General features: G+C 38.1%; 1 protein-coding gene across 12 annotated transcripts in view; it reads right to left on the bottom strand.

Annotated features, from left to right (window-relative positions):
* The window catches only part of ATP7A (ATPase copper transporting alpha), a 140506-nt gene that overhangs the window by 27646 nt on the left and 85654 nt on the right, over positions 1-27206 (bottom strand). For 5 of the 12 annotated variants that reach the window (XM_002831836.6, XM_054544755.2, XM_054544756.2 and 2 more), the window contains 10 exons: positions 24841-25047; positions 19434-19597; positions 13389-13550; positions 11421-11497; positions 10998-11223; positions 9567-9800; positions 7966-8057; positions 6838-6965; positions 2368-2522; positions 1689-1823 (listed from right to left, as the gene is read on the bottom strand). In XM_002831836.6, coding sequence (XP_002831882.2) covers positions 1689-1823; positions 2368-2522; positions 6838-6965; positions 7966-8057; positions 9567-9800; positions 10998-11223; positions 11421-11497; positions 13389-13550; positions 19434-19597; positions 24841-25047 — 1580 coding nt within the window. The remainder of the gene's footprint in view (positions 1-1688; positions 1824-2367; positions 2523-6837; positions 6966-7965; positions 8058-9566; positions 9801-10997; positions 11224-11420; positions 11498-13388; positions 13551-19433; positions 19598-24840; positions 25048-27206) is intronic. The other 7 variants (XM_054544758.2, XM_063721062.1, XM_063721061.1 and 4 more) reach the window with 3 other exon arrangements.

The raw sequence follows: 27206 nt of genomic DNA, 5'->3' as shown, positions 1-27206 counted from the left end.
AGGTGGGTCACCTGAGGTCAGGAATTTGAGACCAGCCTGACCAACATGGCGAAACCCCATCTCTACTAAAACTACAGAAATTAGCCGGGTATGGTGGCATAAGCCTGTAATCCCAGCTACTCGGGAGGCTGAGGCATGAGAATCACTTGAACCTGGGAGGTGGAAGTTGCAGTGAGCCGAGATCGTGCCACTGCACTCCAGCCTAGGCAACAGAGCAAGACTCTGTCGCAATAAATAAATAAATAAATAAATAAATAAATAAATAAATAAACCTGCACATGTACCTCCTGAATAAAAAATAAAATAAATAAACACAACAAAGTAAGACTTTATTTACTTTGAGTAGGAGTCTCGCTCTGTTGCCCAGGCTGGAGTACATTAGTGCAATCATGGCTCACTGCAGCTCTTATCAGTAATAGTTTTACAGTGTTAGGTTCTTATTAAGTTCTCAAATACTTAAATATTCATCCAAGAATTATAGAGCTATATAGAAACACAGCTGGAAGGGGTTTTCATAGATTTCTAGGCTTATGCTTCCATAAACTTCACATATGCATACATGTTGTTGTAGAAAAAGAACAGATTCTTGTCACACGACCAGGAAAGATTAGGTTTGCAGACACTTTGAAGGGTGAGGGGGAAAGGAATTTATTGGCCAAAAAGGAAAAAGGAAAAACAACTCAGCAAAATGAGATTGAGTCCTGTTAACAGGCTCTCCACCTCACCGATTGAACCCCGGGTACCACCCAGGAACAGGACAGTCCAGACTCCTTCCCTACACAAATGGGGTGAACTTCCCGGGGCCCCACCCCATCCTCCCAGTGCATATGTGGACATTATTTAGAAAGAATCAGTCAGGGGTAGGGGAGTAGGGCAGGCTTCATCTGGGACCAGCAGTCCGGTTTTTCAACCTTCAGGATGTTTTAGGCTTGAAGGTTTTCAACCTTCAGGGGTTTCGCAGGGGGACCCTTGGCTGTCACCTGCATCTGTCAATATGTTAGATGCTTTCACCTATACTAATTCCAATCCTGTATCTTAGGTATTATTTTCCCTATTTTACAGATAAGAGAACTGAGGATAGTAAAACTTACATGACTTAAAGTTTATATATCTAATTTGAGGCACAGTCCAGTTCTACTTTACCACTTTACAACACCATAGACAGCATCAGAGAACTAGATGAGTAGACACTAATAATATCTTATATTTGTAAAGCATTTAATAAATTACAAATTATTTCTAATATATTATTTAACCTTCACAACAACCTTAAGTTACACAAAATGAGTATTATTAAAGCCTCACTTTATAGTTGAGGAAACTGAAGCTCAGAGAGCAATTAAGTAGTCTAAGATCATATTGACAGTAAATGACAGAGCTGAAATCCTGAGGTTTTCCTCAATATATCTATAGCCCTTTGTGAAAGCAAAACCATGTCAGAAATGAGACTAAGCATAACATGTAAAAGTTTGGTATTTGCTTTTGGAAAATCACAAGTCATAATCAAATTTTTTTTTCCAAAAGGAAATTTTTTATATTTATAAAAATGCAAATATTATTCTTATCACCCTCCCACTCCAAACCTTTAAAGATCCTGGTAATTATTAAAGTTATTTCCAATGAATTACTAATGCAAAAGACTCACAAATTGTTCTGCATATATTAAAGAGTTATTACAAGTCACTTACAGGAAAGTAGGTTTCCACAATTTCAAAATTCAGAAATCCAATTACAATCCATACCAAGAGGGTGGCAATGGAAACAAAAACAATAAAAGGAACAAAATAGCCACTGAGTTTGTCTGCAAACTGCTGGATAGGAGCCTAGAATTAAAAATAACAACAATAAGAAGAAGAAGAAGCATATCAAAGTCTTTTCCGATACTGAATGCAGAGTATATTTAGTAGTTAGCACAAATAGAAATATTTTAACAAACTTCATGTTAATGGCCAGGTGTGGTGGCTCACACCTGTAATCCCAACACTTTGAGAGACTAAGGCAGGATGATAGCTTGAGTCCAGGAGTTCGAGACCATCCTGGGCAACTTAGGGAGACCCCGTTTCTATAAAAAAATTTTTTTTAAATTAGCTGGGTGTGGTGGCATGTGCCCTCACACAGTCCCAGCTACTCGGGAGGCTGAGGCAGAAGGATCGCTTGAACTTAGGAGGTCAAGGGTGCAGTGAGCCATGATGGTGTCACTGCACTCCAGCCTGGGCAACAGAGTGAGACCCTATCTCAAAACAAAAACAAACGAACTCCATATTAATGCAACTAAAATTTTTATTGGAAAACGTAAAAGCTAGGTGAAGATTTATACTGAGAAGGCTTTAAAGAAAATAGTTTGTGTTTCTCCTAAGGAGTTGTTACCTTTGATGTTTGTGCCTCTTCCACAAGTTTGACAATTTGAGAAAGGGTTGTGTCTGCTCCAACATGTGTTGCGCAGATAAGCAGTGACCCATTCTGGTTAATGGAACCAGCAATCACTGTGCTGCCAGGTTTCTTAGCCACAGGCATTGCCTCCCCTGTATGGAGAGTAAAGATAGATTTAAGGAGCATAAATGATCACTATCATGAAACATATCATTATTTGTTACTTGTCAAAAATACCTAGATATAAAATAGAATCTGAACAAATGCCTAGGTGAAAGTTGCTTTCCCTTTTTCCTTATATCAGTTCTAGGCCAATGCCAGGAATATAAACGTTGAACTGGAAAAACCTGTATGGTAGCTCTTGTTGGCAGATACTTTTAGAGTTTCACCCTAGTCCTAGAACATTGGTTCTTAACCTGTTCTCAAGGAACATTTAGAAATGTGGGAGGGAGTTTTCGTTTGTAATAATGACTGCACAGGATGGGGAAGGGGGTGCTACTACTTCGATTTAGTGTGCCAGTGCCAGGGTCAGGGGCACTGAATTGTACTACAGTGTGTAAGAGAGTCCCCCAGAACTAAGAATTGCCCCATCCAAACTGGCAATAGCACCCCTATTGAGAAACACACAGTCTCGTTGGGCACAGTGGCTCATGCCTGTAATCCTAGCACTTTGGGAGGCTGAGGCAGACAGATGGCTTGAACTCAGGAGTTCGAGACTGGGCAAGATGGCAAAACCCGATCTCTACAAAAAAATACAAAAGTTAGCCAGGCATGGTGACATGCGCCTGTAGTCCCAGGTACGTGGGAGGCTGAGGTGGGAGGATTGTTTGAGCCTGGGAGGCAGAGGTTGCTATGAGTCAAGATTGTGCCATTGCACTCCAACTTGGGTGACAGGGTAAGACCTTGTCTCAAGAAAGAAAGAAACACACAGTCCTAAATTATTTCCACATGGTTCATAAACTGAGCTTCTTCTAGGACTATCAGAGAGTTGAGATGGGAAAGGTATCATTTTGATTCTGCTTCAGATTGGCCTTAGTTACCTAAAATTTCTAAAACTATGCCAGGGCTATTCCCTTAGAGTAGACCCTGATGTGGAAAACCTGGACTCATGTCATAGCTCAGATTAGACCAGTCTTTACAGCAGGAAGGGCAGAATAGGTATTTGCCCAGGAAAATTTGCCAAAGTCCATCAAGTCTACAGGAAACTGAGACAACTTCCTTTGGTTATGCATTCTAGTAGCTAATAATCTCCAGTGATAAAAGCCTTCAATAGTTGATATGGTTTGGCTCTGTGTCCCCGCCCAAGTTTCATCTCTAATTGTAATCCCCACATGTTGAGGGAGGGACCTATAATCTCCACATGTCAAAGGAGGGAGGTGATTGAGTCATTTGGGGGCATTTCCCCCATGCTGTTCTTGTGATGAGTGAGTTTTCACAAGATCTGATGGTTTTTTAAGTGTCTGGCATTTCCCCTGCTGGCACTTGTCTCTACTGTTGCCTTATGAAGAAGGTCCTTGCCCCCTTCACCTTCTGCCAAGATTTTAAGTTTCCTGAGGCCTTCCCAGTCATGCAGAACTGTGAATCAATTAAATCTCCTACCTTCATAAATTACCCAGTGTTGGGTATTTCTTTAGAGCAGTGTGAAAACTGACTAATGTAGTAAATTGAGTAAGTTGTTACCACAGGGAGTAGGACACTGTTATAAAGATACTTGAAAATGCGAAAGCGACTTTGGAACTGGGTAATGGGCAGAGGCTGGAACAGTTTGGAGGGCTCAGAAAAAGACAGGAAAATGTGGGAAAGTTTGGAACTTCATAGAAACCTGTTGAATGGTTTTAGGTTTTTTTGTTTTTTGTTTTTGTAACAGAGTTTCGCACTTCTTGCCCAGGCTGGAGTGCAATGGCGCAATCTCGGCTCACTGCAACCCCTGCTTCTTGAGTTCAAGTGATTCTTCTACTTCAGCCTCCCAAGTAGCTAGGATTACAGGCATGCTCCACCACACCTGGCTAATTTTATATTTTTAGTAGAGACGGGGTTTCACCATGTTGGTCAGGCTGGTCTCAAACTCCAGACCTTAAGCGATCCACCAGCCTCGGCCTCCCAAAGTGCTGGGATTACAGGCATGAGCCACTGCGCCCAGCCAAACTTGTTGAATGGTTTTGATCAAAATGCTGACAGTGATGTGAACAATGAAGTCCAAGCTGAGGTGGTCTCAGATGGAGATGAGGAACTTATTGGGCACTGGAGTAAAGGTCCCTCATGCTATGGTTTAGAAAAGAGATGGGTGGCAGCCGGGTGCGGTGGCTCACGCCTGTAATCCCAGCACTTTGGGAGGCCGAGTTGGGCTGATCACGAGGTCAGGAGATTGAGACCATCCTGGCTAACACGGTGAAACCCCGTCTCTACTAAAAAATACAAAAAATTAGCCGGGCATGGTGGCGGGTGCCTGTAGTCCCAGCTACTTGGGCGGCTGAGGCAGGAGAATGGGGTGAACCCGGGAGGCAGAGCTTGCAGTGAGCCGAGATCGTGCCACTGCACTCCAGCCTGGGTGACAGAGCGAGACTCCGTCTCCAAAAAAAAAAAAAAAAAAGAAAAGAGACGGGTGGCATTTTTTCCCCACCCTAGAGATCTGTGGAATAGTGAGCTTGAGAGAGATGATTTGTGATACCTGGCAGAAGAAATTTTTGAAGCAGCAAAGCATTCAAGACATGACCTGCATTATTCTGAAAGCATTCAGTTTTATGTGTTCACAAAGAGACGGTTTGAAATTGGAACTTATGTTTAAAAAGGAAGCAGAGCATAAAGGCTTGGAAAATTCACAGCCTGACAATGCAATAGAAAAGAAAAACCCATTTTCTGGGGAGAAATTCAAGCGGGCTGCAGAAATTTGCATAAGTAACGAGGAGCCAAATATTAATCGCCAAGACAATGGGGAAAACATCTCCAGGACATGTCAGAGATCTTGGCAGCAGCCCCTCCCATCACAGGCTCTGAGGCCTAGGAGAAAAAAAGATTTTGTGGGCTGGGAACCAGGGCCTCTGATGCGCTGTGCAGCCTCAGTGACATGGTATCCTGCATCCCAGCAGCTTCAGCTCCAGTCATGGCTAAAAGTGGTCAAGATACAACTCAGGCCATTGCTTCAGAGGGTGCAAGCCCCAAGCCTTGGCAGCTTCCACGTGGTGTTGGGCCTGCAGGTGCACAGAAGTCAAGAACTGAGGTTTGGGAACCTCTGCCTAGATTTCAGAGGATGTATGGAAATGCCTGGATGACCAGGCATAAGTCTGCTGCAGGGGAGGAGCCATCATGGAAAACCTCTGCTAGGGCAGTTCAGAAGGGAAATGTGAGTTTGGAGCCCCCACACAGAGTCCCCAATGGGGCACTACCTAGTGGAGCTGTGAGAAGAGGGCCACTATCCTCCAGACCACAGAATGGTAGAGATCCACCAACAGCTTGTACTGTGTACCTAGAAAAGACACAGACACTCAACACCAGCCCGTAAAAGCAGCCAGTGGCAGGGGCTGTACCCTGCAAAGCCACAGGGGTGGATCTGCCCAAGACCTTGGGAGCCCACTTCTTGCATCAGCATGACCTGGATGTGAGACATGAAGTCAAAGGAAATCATTTTGGGGCTTTAAGATTTAATGACTGCCCCAGTGGATTTTGGACTTGCATGGGGCCTGTAGCCCCTTTGTTTTGGCCAATTTCTCCCATTTGGAATGGGAGCATTTATCCAATGCCTGTACCCCCACTGTATCTTGTAAGGAACTCGTTTTTGATTTTACAGCCTCACAGGTGGAAGGGACTTGCCTTGTCTCAGAAGAGACTTTAGATTGTGGACTTTTGAGTTAATGCTGAAATAAGACTTTGGGAGACTGTTGGGAAGGCATGATTGGTTTTGAAATGTGAAAAGACATGACATTTGGGAGGGGTCGAGGGTGGGATGATATGGTTTTGCTCTGTGTCCCCACCCAAATCTCATCTCAAATTGTAATCCCCACATGTCGAGGAGGGGAGGTGATTGAATCATGGAGGTGGTTTCCCCTATGCTGTTGTCATGACAGTGAGTGAGTTCTCATGAGACCTTATGGTTTTATAAGCATCTGGTATTCCCCCTGCTAGCACTTCTCTCTCCTGCTGCCTTGTGAAGAAGGTCCTTGCTTTCCCTTCTCCTCCACCATGATTACAAGTTTCCTGAGGCCTTCCCAAACATGCGGAACTGTGAGTCAATTAAACTTCTTGTCTTTATAAATTACCCAGTTTCAGGTATTTCTTTATAGCAATGTGAAAATGGACTAATAGCATAACTAAATCCACCAAGTAAATCTGAGGAAACTGATTTAATGCAGTCTTAAAAGAACTTATTCTCTTTGTTCATAATATAGTTATTCATAGCTTCTACAAAAAGTGCTTCATCTTTCATGTCTATTTTTCTTAACATTTTGGTCATGATCCTTTGGAAGAACATACCTGTGATGAGGGACTCATCTACCATAGAATGTCCTTCAATAACACGACCATCCACTGGAAATTTGCCTCCTGGAACTACTTTAATGATATCTCCACGTTGTACAAGTTCCACATCCACTTGTTCTTCACTGGATATAAGTTAACATAAAAAGCACCATGATAATATGCTTCCTACCCTGACCTCTCCATGTAAGCTCTTCAGTATACATCAAGCTTGTGGCTCCATAATTACTACCAATGGAAGCTAGAACCAACATTTAAACTAGGAACTAGTATGTCAGTCTTGCTTACTGTTAGTGAACAGCACAGTAGCTAGCACAAAGTAGGCACTCTATTTTTTTGAACAGTCATTAAATTAAAAATGAAAGTTTTAAAAAATAATGTAATGGGTTTCATTTAACTAAAAATTTCTTTATCATGTAACTTTGCCTAAACAATTTTATGAGTATAAAAATGAGAAATACAAAAGAATGAAATCTAATCAAGTCTTTAGCTTTATCTTCCAATTTACAAGTAACATAGGAGTTATAGAACAAGTTAAATGAAACCAAAAGGAAACAAAGGATAAATTCAGATTGTGGGATATTCTACAGAACAACTGATGGCTATTTCTCCAAGTCAATTGTTTTGTGGGGAGGAGGGAAGGAAGGACAATGAGAAGAAAGAAGGGAGGCACTGTTTTAGATTAAAAGAACATAAGCCATATGATAGTCAAATGCTATGATGCATGGATCTTGTTTGAATTTTATTTCAGGCAAAGAGACTTAAAACATTTTGGAGACAACAGGAGAAATGTGAATATGAATTGGGTCTTAGGTGACATTAAGGAATTAATGTTCATTTTGTTAGGTACAATACGGTAGTATAGTTACATCAGAATATATCGTTTTTTAGAGATAATACAGAATATTTAGCAGTAAAACAATATGACTGAAATTTGGTTTAATACTACTGCAACAAGAAAGACAGACAAAATGGATAGATGAAGTATGGCAAAATGTGGATAATTTTTATAGCTGGGAGACAGATTATGTGAATTCATGATAGTCCTTTTTCTACTTCTGTATATATTTGAAATTTTTCTTAAGAAGTTAAAAAAAGAGAAGAGGGAAGAGGGAAGATAAATACCTGAGGAGGATATTATCAGAATCAAGAGTTACAATAGTTGCTTCTGTAGCTTGTAGTGAAATTAGCTTTGCAAGAGCCTCTGATGTTTTGCCCTATAAATTAAAAAAAACACATTGAAAATGCTAAGGAAGAAAAAGTTCAGGTCTTAACTAAAATAAAAATACAATCTTTAGCATTTACCCAAAAGATAGTTTTAGGAATATTAATTTGTTTAAAAATTAATATGAAAATGTTTCACTTCAAAATGTTTCACTAGAAAATGTTTCACTTCAGAAAGACAAAGTACATAAAATATTTTTTATTTATTTATTTATTTTTTTGAGACAGAGTCTCACTCTGTTACCCAGGCTGGATAACTGCAACCCCTGCCTCCTGGGTTCAAGCAATTCTCCTGCCTCAGCCTCCCGAGTAGCTGGGATTACAGGCGCACGCCACCATGCCTGGCTAATTTTTGTATTTTTAGTAGAGATGGGGTTCACCATGTTGGCCAGGCTGGTCTCAAACTCCTGACCTCGTGATCCACCCACCTCGGCCTCCCAAAGTACTGGGATTACAGGCATGAGCCACCGCGCCCAGCCTAAAAGTACACAAAATATTTTTAAAAGTATTATTAGGTATAATTTATGAAGAAATTATATAAATTAATAAGAAAAATATGAGGAACCCAATAAACACACAGGCAAAGGACATATACAGGCAAATCATTCAAAAGGAAATATAAACATCCGATGATGAAAAAGTGTCTATCCCCACCATTAATGGAAGAAACACAAACTAAAGTAACCCTGTAATACCATTTAATGTCTATTAACTTAGCAAGAATTTGGGGGGGATGCAATGCTGGTGAAGTTGTAGTAAAAATACTTCACTGACGTACCCCTGCTGGCAAAAACTGTTACAACTTGTACCATGAACCAGAGAAATATTTATGCCCTTTAACCCAGTAAGCACATCCTTTATAATGTCTTCTAAGATATTAGCTCAATGGAAATGACTATTAGACATGAATATGTTCAATGCAGGATTATCTAAAAATAAAAAATTAGAAACAATCTAATGGTGAAAAACACCTGAATGGTTTAGTAAATTAAAGCAAACTGATGTGACAAACTTAGTCAGAAATATTAGATAATAATCTAGACTGCAAAAATGGGGGAAAACTTTATAGTGTTAAGGGTACAAGGTAGTATGAATACTACATTTGCAACTCTGTTAAGTAGAAAGGTATGTAGAATGGAATTAGAAAATGATTTACATTATAGCAAGGGAATATGGGTGAATTTTTCTATCATTATTTTAAACCATGTGGTCATGTCAATTTTTCAATTAATAATGTGATGTAAGTAAATAAGTGATAAGTATTTCTCATTTGTCTCTCTCTCTTAAAATAAACAGACATACTGTACTATCTACAGTATTAATTCCATATTTGGTAAATCTTCTAAACTGATATTTAACTTAAAATATTGCCAAAATGAAAATACGTCTTTCAGTAAATGGTTAACTACATAAAAACATATATTTCCAATGACTGGCCTAAAAAATACTATGGTCATTTATCCACCCAACATTTTAACAAATGTCACCCTTTCTTACTTTACCTTTGCTATATGTTCCAGCCATCGGCCTAGTGCAATAAACACAAACAGCATAGGGGGTGTGTCAAAGAAAGTAATAGGGTTCACTTTGGCTCTCTCATACATTGCAACTAGAAGAATAACCAAAGAGTAGGCAAATGCAATGGTGGTTGCCAGCACAATCAGTACGTCCATATTTGCTGTCTTATGCTTCAGTGCTTTATAAGCCTGAATGTAGAAGTACCAGCCTCCGAAAAACTGCAATATAGGAATGATAATCATTGAATTTTTAAAAATGCTGAAATTCACATATATATCTCAATAACTTAAAGTATCAATAGTCACTTTCTTTGGCTTTTAGCTAACCCATAAACACTAAAGGGAGATTAAGCCAAAACAATTGTGTCTGTATTTCAATAGACGTACATGCAGAGGGAGGTATTCAAATTGCTGCACAAGCCTGTGGGGCTATCATCTATGATCCAATGGATAGTCCATAATACAAGGAAAATCAGATATTTCTTCCTTTTTTTTTTTTTTTAAGAGACAGTCTTGCTATGTTGCCCAGGCTGGTCTTAAACTCCTGGCCTCAAGCAATCCTCCTGCCTCAGCCTCCCAAGTAGCTGGGATTACAGGCATGAGCTATCACACCAAGCAGATTTTTCTTTCTGAGGCTAGCAAAAACAAGAACTAGGAAAGGAATTACATTTTCTCAAGGATTTTTTTGTGTAAAACTCACCCATCTTTCCAAAACTCAAACTAAGTGGTGTATCACAAGCTATGAAATCTGTCAGCCGTTTTTGTTGGTAAATATAACTGGAAAGCTTATTTCATTAAAAACAGAGAAACTAAGATGTTTTTTAAAATCATTATTGCCTTTTATAAGGATCAGATAAAGGAAAAGATTTATTTGATAGAAGTATTCTATTCCACAGTAAAAGTTTATCTCGAAAAAAGAGTTTAAAACATACAGAAAGTAATGAACTGAAGTGCCAGGAAGAAATAACAAAAATAAAGTCATTGAGCTGGGTGCAGTGGCTAGTGCCTCAAAGTCCCAGCTACTCAGAAGGCTGAGGCGGAAGGACTGCTTGAGCCCAGGAGTTCAAGACCGCAGTGAGCTGTGCTTACACCACTGCATTCCAGCCTGGGTGACAGAGCAAAACCCCATCTCTAAAAAAAAAATAGATAAATAAAAATTTAAAAATAAAATAAAGTTATATACAGTAGCAGATATAAACACCAAATCCAAAAAACTTGAACTCTTTCTTAGGGGTTAAATGGCATCTATTATCTACTTAAATAACTACCCAGTTGAAGATTATTTTTGTAAAGCATATGGCATAAAATGATCAGACTTCTAGCTAACATCAGTTTTGTAGTTGAAAATAAACCTTGCCTGCCAAATTTTGCTTATTTTTCATTATTAACAAATATATTTGCTAACAATTCACTTGCCTGTACAGGTACACACAATAAAAAGGACAGCAAATTCATAACAGACAATCCTGGAAGAATCTGGCGCTCCAGGAACATAGAAGAATGAAGGTTGATCATTTCTTCTTTACTCATGTTTTGATTATGGTGAAGAGTTGCAAAGTGGTGGTCCATAACCATCATATATATCATCAGCCCCATTACAGGAATACAAAAAAACAGACTCACAAGAAAAGACCGTCTCCATCTTATATGGAAAAAATAAAAAAAGAAAAATCATGGTCATAAATAGCTAATGGGTAAATATTCTATGTACTACAGAGAGATATACATTGTGACCATTTCATCCAGTATAAGGATGATATTATAAAAACTGACATGCAAAAAAAAATTTGTAATAAGGAGTCAAAATCTGTTTTTTATTGACACTCCAAAAGTACTTACTGTCTTATTTCTCGTTTATGATCTAGGTGACTTGCTGACCGATCCTTCTTGACCAAAGAAGCTTCAAAACCTAAGCTCTAAGGAAATTCATGAGAAAAAATTATTTCACTGAACATATAAATATTGTATAGAGAAATTCTAAGCCATGGTATTGTCATTAAGAACAGTTCAATTACTGAGGGCAAGTCACTCTGGGGAATACAAAGATGAAGATGTGCTTCCTGCTCTTGATTGCATTTGTTTCCAATCTTTCATCAAAGAAATGAATATTTCCTTAGTGCTAGTTAATATCTATCCTATATATAACAGTTTAACTCAAGTACAGCTGTCCTCAGTAGAGGTTCTCATTAATAGGCCATAAAAGCTAGCACCAGGCCGGGCACGGTGGCTCATGCCTGTAATCCCAGCACTTTGGGAGGCCAAGGTGGGCAAATCACAAGGTCAGGAGTTCGAGAGCAGCCTGGCCAACATGGTGAAACCCCGTCTCTACTAAAAATACAAAAAATTAGCTGGACATAGTGGCAGGTGCCTGTAATCCCAGCTGCTCGGGAAGCTGAGGCAGGAGAATCGCTTGAACCCAGGAGGAGGAGGTTGCAGTGAGCTGAGATGGCGCCACTGCACTCCAGCCCAGGCGACAGAGTGAGACTCTGTCTCAAAAAAAAAAAAAAAAAGCTAGCACCATACTAAACATATTGTTCAAGGCCTTGCATATGCAGTATTTAGTCTTGTTTTATCAGAAAAAGAACATGAACAAAAATCATTTTCCCCAATAAAACAAAGTATAAAAAGGAAACTACCCCTAAGCAAGACTTATCTGACCATAGATAGTAATACACATTATATTTCCAGCTGCTAGGGGAAACGCTGCCATCTTACATTTGTTGGCAGTGCACAGTGAATAGAACAAGCATGAGCTTTGGAGTCAGAGTAATTAGGCTCAAATCCCAGTTACGACAGTTACTAGCTATGTGACTTTGGATAGTAACTTAACTTCTCTTAACCTGGGTTTCCTCACCTCCAAAATGAATATGACCACATTGCTGTGGGAATTAAGGGTTGAAGCTTTGCAATCTTGGTAACTGGCACATAGCAGGTACTCAGTAAAACTAGTTTCACAAAAATGGTAATGATAATGTCATCTATACGAATAGGATCTTAACTGAACTATTAAAATGCTTTAAATCACTTGAACACCAATTCTATAGCATACTGAAACTTTTAAAATACATTCACATGTATTACCACTTAAGATTTATTGAAGAACACAGGATGAATCTGTCACAAAGAAAGGGTTGTGTTTGTTTGTTTTAGAGACAAGGTCTCTCTCACGGTAACCTTCAACTCCTGGGGTTAAGCAATCCTCCTACCTCTGCTTCTCGTGTGATTAATACTATGGGTGCATGGCGCCACATCTGGTTAATTATTTTAATTTTTGTTGCAGAGACAGGGTCTCGCTACATTGCCCAGGATGGTCTTGAACTCCTGGCCTCAAGTGATTCTGCCGTCTAGGCCTCTCAAAATGCTGAGATTATAGGCATGAGCCACTATGTCCAGCTGGGTTTAGTCTTTTAAATTTCTTACTTTAACTTAAAAATAGGTCTTTCGTTTTGACCTAACAAACAAAAAGCCATCAAGCAGGATCCTTCACTTTCTTAGTAACTAATATGAATCTTATTTATAACAAATTATACTTTATTTCCATTTTCTAAATATTTTAAGTGTTTTATGTTTCTAACTTGTTTGCTCCTGATTAATAGTGTAAATGTACCTTTGCCTAACTTTTCCTGAAAAAGACCAAAAGAAAATGCAGACACGTTTACATTAAATTTTGAGACAGATCTTGTTTGAAGTATTCAAAGGAGTTTGATGTTTTTTTTCATTGCCTCTATCTGATGCAAACCAGAAATGATTCACGGGAGTGCTGATTAAATAGGTAAGAACACAGAAACATAAATTCTTGGCACTTACTTCAATTGTATGGATAATATCTCTAGGACCAATAATTTCTGGGTCATATTTAATATGTGCTTTGTTGGTTGCCAGGGCCACGGAGCAGTATAGGATCCCTCTGTGTTTTGTGAGACTAGACTCTATTTTATGTACGCAGGAGGCACACGTCATTCCCCTCACCTGTTAAAGACAAAGCATTTGTTCTTCAGGAATATACTTTTTCCACCATTAAACATGAGTTATCACTTTTTTTTTTTTTTTTTTGAGACAGAGTCTCTCGCTCTGTCGCTCAGGTTGGAATGCAGTGGCACGATCTCGGCTCACTGCAACCTCTGCCTCCCAGGTTCAAGTGATTCTTCTGCCTCACCCTCTCAAGTAGCTGGGGTTACAGGCATGTTCTACCACACCTGGCTAATTTTTTGTCTTTTTTGTAGAGACAGGGGGTTTCACCATGTTGGCCAGGCTGGTCTCGAACTCCTGACCTCAAGTGATCCACCATGCCCAGCCCGAGTTACCACTTTTTACTAAAAGGACTCATGGGATTGCCACACAAGATCTTAATTGCTCTACTAGTATGCTTTAGATATGATCATTAGGATACCATTTTTATACCACATTGAACAAATATATGGTCCCAGATAGAAGAGGATCTCATTAAAAGTCTCCAAATTCCTGTCACTACTACTCAGTGATAGAGGATTTGACATTTATTATTGTTTCTTGTATCCAGTCTTGCTTCCCTCTGGATTTTTTTTTCACCCTGCTGAAGTATATAACCACTAGTATAGCTTTTAGTGAAATTAATGGATGGCAAAAGTGTTTTGACTTTCTATGTCTAAAAATGTATTTTTCCCTATATCTTGAGTGGGGTTATAGTTTAGCTGGGCGTTAAATTACAAAATGGATGGGCATGACTTCTAGAATGACTGTGTGAGGAGCTCAGCAAATCCTTTCCTCAAAAAGCAATGATAAAACTGACAAAAGTATCAAAAAACAGCCAATGAAATACTCTGGAAATTGACCAAAGGGCATACCACAAATTAAGAAGGATTTATTCAAGAATATCTGCTGCAGGGATATCAGTGCAAATGGTGCAGTAAGACCTCTAAAATTCTCTCCTCTGTAAAAGCAATGAGAAAACTGGCAGAAATTGTAAGAACCGTCTTTTTCCAGAAATCTGGAAATCAAACAAAAGCTTGCAGCAATCTAGGAAGCATTTATTCAAGAAAACAAGATGGAGTACAAAAAATAGAATGAATAAGACATAGTATTTCATAGCACAACAGGATGACTATAGTCAATAATAACTTAATCATACGTTTAAAAATAACTAAAAGAGTATAAATAGATCATCTGTAACACAAAGGATAAATGCTTGAGGGGATGGATACCCCATGTTATATGATGTGTTTGTTACTCATTGCATGCCTGTATCAAAACGTCTCATATACCTCATAAATATATGCACATGCACCTATGCTGTACCCAGAAAACTTCTGTGCTCTAAACAACACCGCCAAGGAAGAGGCAATACCAGAATGGGAGAAAATATTTGAAAATCATATATCAGATAAGGGACTTGTATCTAGAATATATAAAGAATTCTTACAACTCAGTAATAAAAAGACAAACAATCCAATTAAAAATGGGCAAAAATGGTCGGGCGCGGTGGCTCACGCCTGTAATCCCAGCACTTTGTGAGGTCGAGGCAGGCGGATCATGAGGTCAGGAGATCGAGACCATCCTGGCTAACACAGTGAAACCCCATCTCTACTAAAAATACAAAAAATTAGCCGGGCGTGGTGGCAGGCGCCTGTAGTCCCAGCTACTCGGTAGGCTGAGGCAGGAGAATGGTGTGAACCCGGGAGGCGGGGCTTGCAGTGAGCCAAGATCGCACCACTGCACTCCAGCCTGGGAGACAGAGCGAGACTCCGTCTCAAAAAAAAAAAAAAAAAAAGGCAAAAAGTTGAATTGTTTCTCCAAAGAACATTTATGAAAGGCCAATAAGCACAAGAAAAGATACTCAACATCATTAGTCATCAGGGAAATGCAAATCAAAACCAAAATGAGATACCAGTTCACTTCCACTGGGATAGCTATAATAAAAAGGTAATAGTTAAGTGTTGACATGCATATGGAACAATTGGAACGTCAATACAATGTTGGTGGGGATATGAAATGGTACAATTGCTTTAGAAAACAGTCTGGCAGTCCCTTAAAAGGTTAAATATAGAGTTACTAGATGACTTAGTAATTCCACTTCTAGGTATATCCCCAAGGGAATTAAAAACATAAGTTCACACAAAAACTTGTACATGAATGTTCATAGCAGTACTATTTATAATAGCAGCAATATTCATTAAGTGGTAACAACCCAATTGTCCATCAACTGATGACTAAATCAACAAAATGTAGTATATTCATACACTGGAATATTATTTGGCAATAAAAAGGAATGCAGTAATGATACATGCTACAACATGGGATCAGCCATGAATATACTATGGTAAATAAAAGAAGCCGGTTACAAAGGACCACATATTACATTATTCCATTTATATGAAATGTCCAGAATAGGCAAATCTATACAAATACAAAGTAGATTAGTGGTTGCCTAGGGTAGAGACAGTAGAACCAGTACAGGTAAGAGATTAGGACTAAAGAATGACTACTAATGAGTTTTATTTTAATGGGGATGAAAATGTTTTGAAATCAGATAGTGGTGATAGTTGCACAAGTCTGTGAATATACTAAAAACCACTGGGTTGTACACTTTAAAAAGGTGAGTTTTATGGTATTTCAAAAAAGCTATTATTTTTTAATCCTTAAAAACATATAAAAGCCTACTCATTCTTTTTCACTGTTTTTAATAGCTACTCAGTATCCCATGATATGAATGTATCATAATTTATTTAGCCCCTAATGACTGAAATTTAGTTTTTCCCCATATTTTGCTATTGTAAACAATACTATAATGAACATCTTTGCATACATGTCATTCATACATATGCAAACATGTCTGTTGGATAAATTCCTACAAGTGGAACTTCTGAGGCAAAGGCTATGTGCAATTTCACCTTTGACAGATATTGCCAAATTCCTCTGTTGGCATCTTGTATCAATGTACACGCCACCAGCAATACATGAGAGATCAGAAACATAATGTTAACAAAATTGTTAACTTTACCAATCCAATAAGTGAAAATGGTATTTCAGTGCCATTTTAATTTGCTTTACTCATTACAAATGAAGTTGAACATCTTTTCATGTTTAAGGGGTATTGTTTTTGCTTTTCTGTGAACTGTCAGTTCATATACTTTATCATAGAAAAGAAATTTTGGGGTGCTGACGCTTGTCTTATTGATGTATAAAAGTTCTTCGTATATGAAAAAAATTAACCTTCATCTATGATATGAATTATTATTATTTTAATTGCCTTTTGACTTTCCATTTGGTGTTTTCCTCCCAAGAAGAAATGTTTAGGTATCTGAATTCATCGATCTATTAATCTTTTCTTTTATTGGTTTTGTATCATATTTTAGAAAAACGCTTCCTACTCCAATATTGTTTTTTTCTTCTTTTTTTTCCTTTTTTTTTTTTTTTTTTTTTGAGACAGAGTTTCACTGTTGTTGCCCAGGTTGGAGTGCAATGGCGTGATCTTGGCTCACTGCAACCTCCACCTCCCGGGTTCAAGCGATTCTCCTGCCTCAGCTTCCCGAGTATCTGGGATTAGAGGCACATGCCACCACACCCGGCTAATTTTTTGTATTTTTAGTAGAGACGGGGTTTCACCATGTTGGCCAGGGTGGTCTTGAACTCCTGACTTCAGGTGATCCACCCACCTCGGCCTCCCAAAGTGCTGGGATTAGAGGCATGAGCCACCGCACCCGGCCTCCAATATTGTTTTATAAATGAATTAGATGTTATCATTGGGAAAAGCTAGATGAAGGCTACATGGAAATTTTCTGTACTATTTTTTTACTTCCTTGTGAGTCTAAAATTATTTCAGTGATGAACTGGTGGATTGATGTATGATAAAGCAAATATAGTAAAGTATTAATTGTAGAATCTAGCTGGTATATATAGGGTATCTACTGTATAATTCCTCTGACTTTTCTGTATGTCTGAAAGTTTCATAATATTGAAAAAAAATGCTCCAAATATTTCTTCTAGTAATTTCATGGTTTCATTATTTACATTCAATTTTGGGAGGCAGGCAAGGTCTCACTCTGTCAACCTAGGCTGGAGTGCAGTGGCATGAACACAGCTCACTGCAGCCTCAACCTCCCAGGCTCAAGCAATCCTCCCACCTCAGCCTCCCAAGTAGCTGGGACTACAGATGCACACCACCACACCTGGCTAAATATTTACTTTTTAAATTTTTTATTTTTATTTTTATTTATTTTTTTGAGATGGAATCTCACTGTGTCACCCAGGCTGGAGTGCAGTGGCGCAATCTTTGGCGCAATCTTGGCTCAGTGCAACCTCCGCCTCCCAGGTTCAAACAATTCTCATGCCTCAGCCTCCCGAGTAGCTGGGATTACAGGTGCACACCACCACACCCAGCTAATTTTTGTATTTTTAATAGAGACAGGGTTTCACCATGTTGGTCAGGCTCATCTTGAACTCCTGACCTCAGGTAATCTGCCCACCTCGGCCTCCCAAAGTGCTGGGATTACAGGCGTGAGCCACCATGACTGGCCTAAATTTTTACTTTTTGTAGAGGCGGGGTTTCACCTGTTGCCTAGGCTGGTCGTGAACTCCTGGGTTCAAGTGATCCTCGCACCTCGGCCTCCCAAAATGCTGAGATTACAGGCATGAGCCACCACACCCAGCCTACATTCGAATTTTTGCTTAAACTGGAACTTATTTTGGTACAAGATTAATTTTTTTGTTTTAATTTTTTAAATTATACAAATAAATTTAAATACATTCTAGCTGTAAAAATTTCAATGTTGAAAAGATGCAAGTTTCTCTTTGATCTTCTCTCTCAATCCCACTCTCTTCCTGAGATAAACACTGTTAATCATGTGTATACACTAGTCCTTTGTCTAGGTGTTTATATACATATGTAAGTACACATACATGTAGTTTTGCATTTTTTACTAAATGAGATTATGCCATAAGTATTACACTGCAACTTGTTCTGCTTAAGTAAATAATATGTCCTGGAAATCTTTACTTGTCAGTTAATATTGATCTATTTTACTCTTTTAACATCTGTATTGTATTCTATAATATGTCTACACATAATGTATTTAAACATTCCCTATTAAAGGACATTTAATATAGATTGGTTCTAAATTTTTGCTCTTAAAATTATATAATAAATATAATCTTATGAATGTTCACATAAACAAAGTCTCATTCTGTCACCCAGGCTGGAGTGCAGTGGTGTGATCTCAGCTCACTGCAACCTCTGCCGCCTGGGTTTAAGTGATTCTCATGCCTCAGCCTCCCAAGTATCTGGGACTACAGGAGCACACCATCACACCTGGCTAATTTTTGTATTTTTCATAGAGATGGGATTTCACCATGTTGGCTGGGCTGGTCTCGAACTCCTGACCTCAAGTAATTCATCCACCTCAGCCTCCCAAAGTGCTGGGATTACAGGTGTGAGCCACCATGCCCAGCCCTATATGATCATATTTCCACAGGAAAGAATCCTAGCAGCTGATTTGCTGGGTTGGAGAAAGTGATCACTTTAAATCAATATGCCTTACACCAGGTTTTATGACTTTATAAAATTTGAGTCTTTAATGCACTGGAATTTATTCAATTACATGCTACTAGATAGGAATCATACTATATTTTAAATGTTAATTTTCATTTATTCATTCAAACCCAATTCTTTTTTGGTTAATAGAGATATGACAATTATCTTTTTAAATTCCATGCTTGAAGAGTACCATTAAATCATACCTTATCCTTCCATTTTCCAGTTTCCTTAATTTTCATCATATCTTATTTTCCCCACCTTTAATTATCTTCACAACTCTTCTCTGAACCTTACCAAGTTTTTTTTCTGGAAATTTTATTAATCACACAAAAAATCTTACTTACAACAAGTTCCAAAACACCATCTCCTTCATCAGCATTTTCTATCACAGTGGCTCCAAATCCAAGCTCTCGGATGAACTCTGCTATCATTGGGGGTTGTATAACAGCAGGATTATACCTTACTTCTGCCTTGCCAGCCATCAGGGCCACAAGTATAGAATATATTCCTAAGAGCATTGATAAGAAAAACAATACAAATAACATTCTTTTTAAAAAGAGTAATTTTATAATTACTTTTTAGTATTCTCAAGTACGAAAGGATTTCTCTTAAGTATGAAAGGATTTGAATCTGGAGAAATTTATTATTTAACTTTTATACCAGTCTTGACCCCAAACAATTAGAACTATTCCAAAAGATAGCCTGATTTTTCTTAAACTTTTTATTATGGAAATTTTCAATTATATGTGTGTGTGTGTGTGTGTGTGTGTGTGTGTGTGTATAAGAACATAATAAACTTGATGTACCTATCACCTTGCTTCATAATACTTGGCTAATCTTATTTCATATACATTCCTACACCCTCCACTCGCTGCTCTCTATCTGGATTATGCTGAAGCAAGTCCCAGACATCACATCATTTCATGTGTAAATATTTAAATATGTATCTCTAAAAAATAGACTCTTTTTAAAAAACCATAATACCATTTTCTTTTTTTTTTTTTTTTTTTTTTTCTTTTTTTTTTTTTTTTTCTTTTTTTTTCTTTTATTGTAATTATTATTATTATTATTATTATTATACTTTAGGTTTTATGGTACATGTGCCCAATGTGCAGGTAAGTTACATATGTATACATGTGCCATGCTGGTGCACTGCACCCACCAACTCGTCATCTAGCATTAGGTATATCTCCCAATGTTATCCCTCCCCCCTCCCCCCAACCCACAACAGTCCTTGAAGTGTGATGTTCCCCTTCCTGTGTCCATGTGTTCTCATTGTTCAATTCCCACCTATGAGTGAGAATATGCGGTGTTTGGTTTTTTGTTCTTGCGATAGTTTACTGAGAATGATGATTTCCAATTTCATCCATGTCCCTACAAAGGACATGAACTCATCATTTCTTATGGCTGCATAGTATTCCATGGTGTAGATGTGCCACATTTTCTTAATCCAGTCTATCATTGTTGGACATTTGGGTTGGTTCCAAGTCTTTGCTATTGTGAATAATGCGGCAATAAACATACGCGTGCATGTGTCTTTATAGCAGCATGATTTATAGTCCTTTGGGTATATACCCAGTAATGGGATGGCTGGGTCGAATGGAATTTCTAGTTCTAGATCCCTGAGGAATCGCCACACTGACTTCCACAAGGGTTGAACTAGTTTACAGTCCCACCAACAGTGTAAAAGTGTTCCTATTTCTCCACATCCTCTCCAGCACCTGTTGTTTCCTGACTTTTTAATGATCGCCATTCTAACTGGTGTGAGATGGTATCTCATTGTGGTTTTGATTTGCATTTCTCTGATGGCCAGTGATGGTGAGCATTTTTTCATGTGTCTCATAATACCATTTTCACACCTAAAATAATTCTTCAATATCATCAAATATCCAGGCAGTATTCACATTTTTACAATTGTGTTATAACTGTTTACTAGTTTAACAGTTTTTTGTTTGACTTGGATCCAAATAAGGCCTACGAATTGCAATTGCTTGAGACTGTATCTTGTAAATATAAAGCATTTTTAGAAATTAATAAGACAGAGTACTAGAGAAACGGACTCGGCTGGGCATGACGTCTCATGCCTGCAATCCCAGAACTTCGGGAGGCCGAGGAGGGCAGATAGCTGGAGTCCAGGAGTTCGACACCAGCCTGGGCAATATGGCAAAACCCTGTCTCTACCAAAAAAAATACAAAAATTAGCTGGGCATGGCGGTGCATGCCTGTGGTCTCAGCTACTCAGGAAGCTGAGGTGGGAAGATCACTTGAGCCTGGGAGGTCGAGGCTGCAGTAAGCAGTGTTCATGCCACTGCAATGCACCATGTGTGACAGAGTAGGATACTGTCTCAAAAAAAAAATAGAGAAAGGAACTCAAGTACTTATGAAATCATAATTGTAGCGAAGAATCCAATAATTACCAACATACACATTATAATATTATCAAATAATAGTCATTTATTTAAATTATCAGGTTTTAGTGTCTGGCACACAGTAATCTAAAAAGCTCTTATTCCTAGAAAAAAAGTCCCATGCAACTTGTTAACCAAAAAAAGGAGTTCATTTTATGGCCGTCATGCTGTTCACTAGTGCAAACCTTTTTTTTTAACAACCATTCCACTTTTCTAGGCCAGCTATTGCTGTCACTGCCAGGAAGAAAATTAATTCTACATAGCAAAAATAGAAGCTCTTTCTAGGAATCTGTGGCATTTGATGGCTATCTGACAGGGAATGGGGATCAACAGTCCATAGGTCAAGTCTGAGGTTTGGTAAAAAAAGAAAAAATGATTAAATATTAATTTAATAGCTTTAAATAAGTAAACAGGATAGTGGGGGTTGTAAGGGGAAGTGGGAATGGTTAATGGGTACAAAGAAAAAGAATGAATAGGACCTAGTATTTGATAGCACAACAGTGCGACTATAGTCAATCATAATTTAATTGTACATTTAAAAGTAACAGAATATAATTGAATTGTTTATAACACAAAGGATAAATGCTTGAAGAGATGGATACCCCATTTTCCACGATGTGATTATTATGCATTGCATGTTTGTATCAAAACATCTCATGTACCCTATAAATATATACACTTACTATACACTCACAAAAATTAAAAATTAAAAAAATAGATAAACGTATACACAGTGAAAAAAAGAAAACAAAATACCTAATATAATCTAATTTTTCTACATAAAGTGCTTACATTTTGGGCTTTGTTGGTATCAAACAATTCAGGTGATCTGTTCATGGGAAAGTGTCAGTAATATGGGAAAGGTATAGAGAAAGTAGGAAAAAATCTTTTTGCTTCAGCTGAATGTAATCTATGGGCAAACAGAAATAGAAGGGAAAATTTGATTTTTCAAATGTCAAAAATATAAGTTCAATACTTATGTAAATTGCAGATAGTTTAAAAACTCTTCAAACTATAATAAGAACTCTTTCTATTCATTTTTTTAAAATATAATGCAGGGCCAGGTGTGGTGGCTCATGCCTGTAATCCTAGCACTTTGGGAGACCCAGGTGGGTGGATAACTTGAGGTCAGGAGTTCAAGACCAGCCTGGCCAACATGGTGAAACTCTGTCTCTAATAAAAACACAAAAATTAGCCAGGCATGGTGGCACACACCTGTAGTCCCAGCTACTAGGGAGGCTAAGGCAGGAAAATCACTTGAACCCAGGAGGTAGACGTTGCAGTGAGCCAAGATGGTCCTACTGCACTCCAGCCTGGGCAACAGAGTGAGACTTGTCTCAAAATATAAATTACATATATATTTATATATTAATATACATTTATATATTTATATATAACATACATTATAAAATATATATAAATATATATATGTACATTGCAGACTAAATTGAGAGAAGACTAATGCTACTTAGTTAAAAAAAAAAATGAATGTAGTGACTCCAGCTAGGCTAAAGTTATTTCTAACTGGGCTAAGAGGTTGTAAAGGGGATAATATGGAAGTAATTGGAAGAATCAGCTTAACAGACTTAAAAAAAATTGTAACTGGCATAGGCATTGCTTGTCTCATGAAGAAGGCTATTTCTGAATTGCCCCAAAATAGTTGGTTATTAAATTAAATAGAAACCTTGAATGCTTCTTTTCATTTTCATTTGCTTGGCAACCTCCCTCCTTTTCTTTTTTAATTAATCTAAAAAAGAATAATAGAAGCTTTAGCCTTGAGTGCATTCCAGTTAGAAATAATGGAGGCTAAACTGAAGCAGAAATCATAGAATGAAGACAAGGTAATATTGAACTGAAGATGATTCCGTATACCATACATTTTGTTATAATAATGTTCTGCCCTTAATATTAATATATGAGGTGAGGTGATTACTACATACATTTTGAGTAATTTTATCAATGGTGGGGATAAGCTTATACTAGTCCATACTTCTTTATTTAGCTGTGACTAACCACATGTGTCATTAAGACACCTAGGGCTAGGGCAGCCAAAGTACCAAATCTATGACTTTGATCTCAGGAAACCTCATCACATATCTTTTTTGTTGTTGTTGTTGTTTTTGAGATGGAGTCTTGCCCTGTTGCACAGGCTGGAGTGCAGTGGCTGGCACGATCTCAGCTCACTGCAACCTCCGCCTCTCAGGTTCAAGCAATTCTCCTGCCTCAGCCTCCCAAGTAGCTGGGACTCCAGGCGTGCACCACTACACCCGGCTAATTTTTGTATTTTTAGTAGAGATGGGGTTTCACCATGTTGGCCAGGCTGGTCTTGAACTCCTGACCTCAGGCGATCCGCCCACCTTGGCCTCCCAAAGTGCTGGGATTACAGGTGTGAGTCACCGTGCCTGGCCATCATCACATATCTTTATGGTTAACAAATCTACTGTGCTATACTGGGAAGTCTACAAATATGAGTGCAAATTAATAAGCTAAAACATCTGAATGTGACCGAATTTAAAAAACTGTGGTATACATTTTCTAAGATTTTGTAACCTAAAATTAACACTTGTATACAATATTAAGTAACTTGTGAACATTTTTACCACAAGCAAAGAGAACAATATAATTCTAAACAAACTTGTTTTTGGTCTGGTGCTTGGTCTGGGTATAGTAATAATGAAATTCTTAAATATTCTAGTTGTCAGTTTTAGGCATAGCTTTAGAAGAAAATTTATGGGCCGTGTGTGGTGGCTCACGCCTGTAATCCCGGCACTTTGGGAGGCTGAGGTGGGTGGATCACCTGAGGCCAGGAGTTTGAGATCAGCCTGGCCAACATGGTGAAACCCCATCTCTACTAAAAATACAAAAATTTGATGCGCGTGGTGGTGTGCGCCTGTAGTCCCATCTACTCGGGAGGCTGAGGCAGAAGGATCACTTGAACCCAGGAGGCAGAGGTTGCAGTGAGCCGAGATCATACCACTCCACTCCAGCCTGGGCGACAGAGCAAGACTCAGTCTCAAAAAAATAAAAAAATTATGTTCCTTAAAATCCAACACAACCATGATGATCTACAAAAAAATAGTAATCTCGTGTATTTCTTTCTGCTATTTTTTAAATGAATTTCATAGATATACAAATGTGATCATGAGGTAAACAAGAGAGGAACTTTATCTAAGGCAACAAAACACTAAGGCTTCCAGGACATCAGGGTTGTCCCACACATTACTGAAAATCTTTATGAGGCCTTACCAAGAATCATAAACATAGTTACAAAACATGTAAGAGAACAAAAAAGATGGAGTTCCCAAACTAGCACATAAAATAACAAGCTTCAAGAGTGTCTCACCTTCTTCCCGCCTTAAATTCCGTTCAATGTTTGCTACACAGGAAGCGCAAGTCATGCCAGTGACCTGTATGTAACACTTAGATGAAGTCTTTCCTTCCTCCTTGTCTTGAACTGGTGTCATCCCTTTAGTATAAAATTCATTAGTTGAAGTCAAAAGCGGCATTTCCGATGAAGGCTGAGCTATTACTACCAATGGCTCATTCATGTCTGGTGGAAAGGGAAAGGTTCTTTTCATTTGCAGTATTGATCATTCAACTGCATCCTTGCCTCGCATCACAATCCATACCTCCAGGCACTGACAATCTATTCCTTTAAAACGAGCAAGTTCCTACTATCCGTTAGCATTAAGTTATCTCTACACTTTCCTCTGCAGTGACTTCCAATTTCAATACTTCCCATCTCAATTTCCAGGAAAATCTGAGCTACCTGAATAAACAAAACTTTTTTTCTTCTAGCCATTATCTCTACTCCCAATCTCAGAGAGAGAGAGTAGTTTGTTAATGGACAGTTCTTATTTTTATAATGAAATTTTACCATCATGTTGATGATTGGCATACTGGCATCAAAGCAATTCACAGTATATTAAGTGGAACAAAAAGCAATTTGCAAAACAGCATTGCAGTGTGCTGATATATTTTTTTTAATTTTAGTGTATGCATAGATGAGAACATGCATAAGAAAGCTGGGGGGGTTACATACCAAACTATTAACAGTGGCTACTTCTGGGGAATAGGGTTAAGGCAGGAATAGAATGACAGACAGATGAATAAATTTCCTCTATCCATACTTCTATATTGTTTGAATTTTTAACATACATATATAATATTTTTAAATTTTATTATGTCTGTGGACAGTGGAAGAAGAGGCAAGGAATAAGTCAGCAAAAAGTCTATTTTGCACAATGGAGTATTCAGAGAATCTTTATGGACTGTGGAAGCTCATATCATCCCAGAAGCTCCCCTGAAGTCTCTGAAATTCTGCTATTTTGTTTTAGTTTATCCACTGCAGTATTAGTTACCTCCCAAGAAAGGAGAAATTATTCTAACACATCCCTGCACCTGAAAAAAAAAGCCAAAGATTTTATCCTCCCCTGTAGAGAAAAGGAAGAAAAGAGCAAATTTCCACTAGCCTATCTAATTTGTTCATTCTTGTCCTTGGACAAAATACCAGCTCATGTCTATTTATCTAGCACACAAAGGAACCCCTGCACAGAAGAGCTGGTTTTCAGGATGTTGAAGATGAGCATGTTTGGAAAAAACTTTAACAAAAGCCTGACCATTTCCCTACAGAATAATGTAGACTTCTCAAATAAGTATATTAATGCCTCTTAAATCTGAATGCATATACAATCACCTAGGGGAGCTTGTTAAAATGCAGGTTCTGACTCAATACATCTAAGGTGGGGTCTGAGATTCTGCATTTCCACTAAGCTCTGAGTTGATGGCAGTGCTGCCGGCCTAGGTCTGAGTATAGCAAAGGACACTTAAAAAAATAATTTCAACTTTTATTTTAGATTCAGGGGGTACGTGTACAAGTCTGTCACATGGGAACACCACATGACACTGAGGTTTGGATTTTGGATGATTCCAGCAAAGAACACTTTGAATAGTAAAGTGTTCCTTAATTAGCTCGTCTCTGGTCTTAATTGAATCACTTCAGAAAGATACTGATTCAGATTGTGAGAACATTATTTAGAACACAGACTGTGAAATTTACCAAATAGTACTGCTGTTACGCTTTTTTAAAAACCAAAGAAAAACAAAAAGGAGGCTCAGTAGCCAAAAAAAAATCGCTTTGGTTTTGAATAAAACCATCATTTTAATCCAACCAGAAGGTTCCTTCATTCTCTCATAATTACTATTGAGACTTAATTATGAACTTGGACAATGAAAAAAAAGTTTTTTCTGTTCATCACTTTACCTGTTGTTCCAGAGCAATTTCGTTATTTTAGGTACCAGAGGTAACCTGGAATACCATCTGCAATTTTCACACTCTGGAAGTACGGTATTATATTAAAATAAGTCATAAGAGGTAGACCCTTTTAGCTACCTTAGCATGACCTCTAAACAAAGATCCATAAAATTGTATCCTTTAACTCTGTGAGTGTGGCAAGCAAAAGAGCAAAGCCTTCTTCATCCTCCACAGAGACAGTAAGGGTGTTAAAAGGTCACAATGAATTTTAATTTTTTAATTTTAATTTTAATTTTTCTACAGGCTGTAACAACACTACTTAAACTTTTAAATAAATTCAAAGGAAAGTTGATTTTCCTGCACTTGAGGCAACAATTACAAACGATTCCAAATATTTCAAGAAAGAATTTCCAATCTGATACTCAAAACCGATGTGACGTTCAGCCTCTGGTGTA

The sequence above is a fragment of the Pongo abelii genome, chromosome X (genome assembly GCF_028885655.2).
Source record: "Pongo abelii isolate AG06213 chromosome X, NHGRI_mPonAbe1-v2.0_pri, whole genome shotgun sequence".
NCBI lineage: Eukaryota > Metazoa > Chordata > Mammalia > Primates > Hominidae > Pongo > Pongo abelii.
Note: the sequence above shows the minus strand (reverse complement) of the source record. Positions and strands in the feature narration are given on the sequence as shown.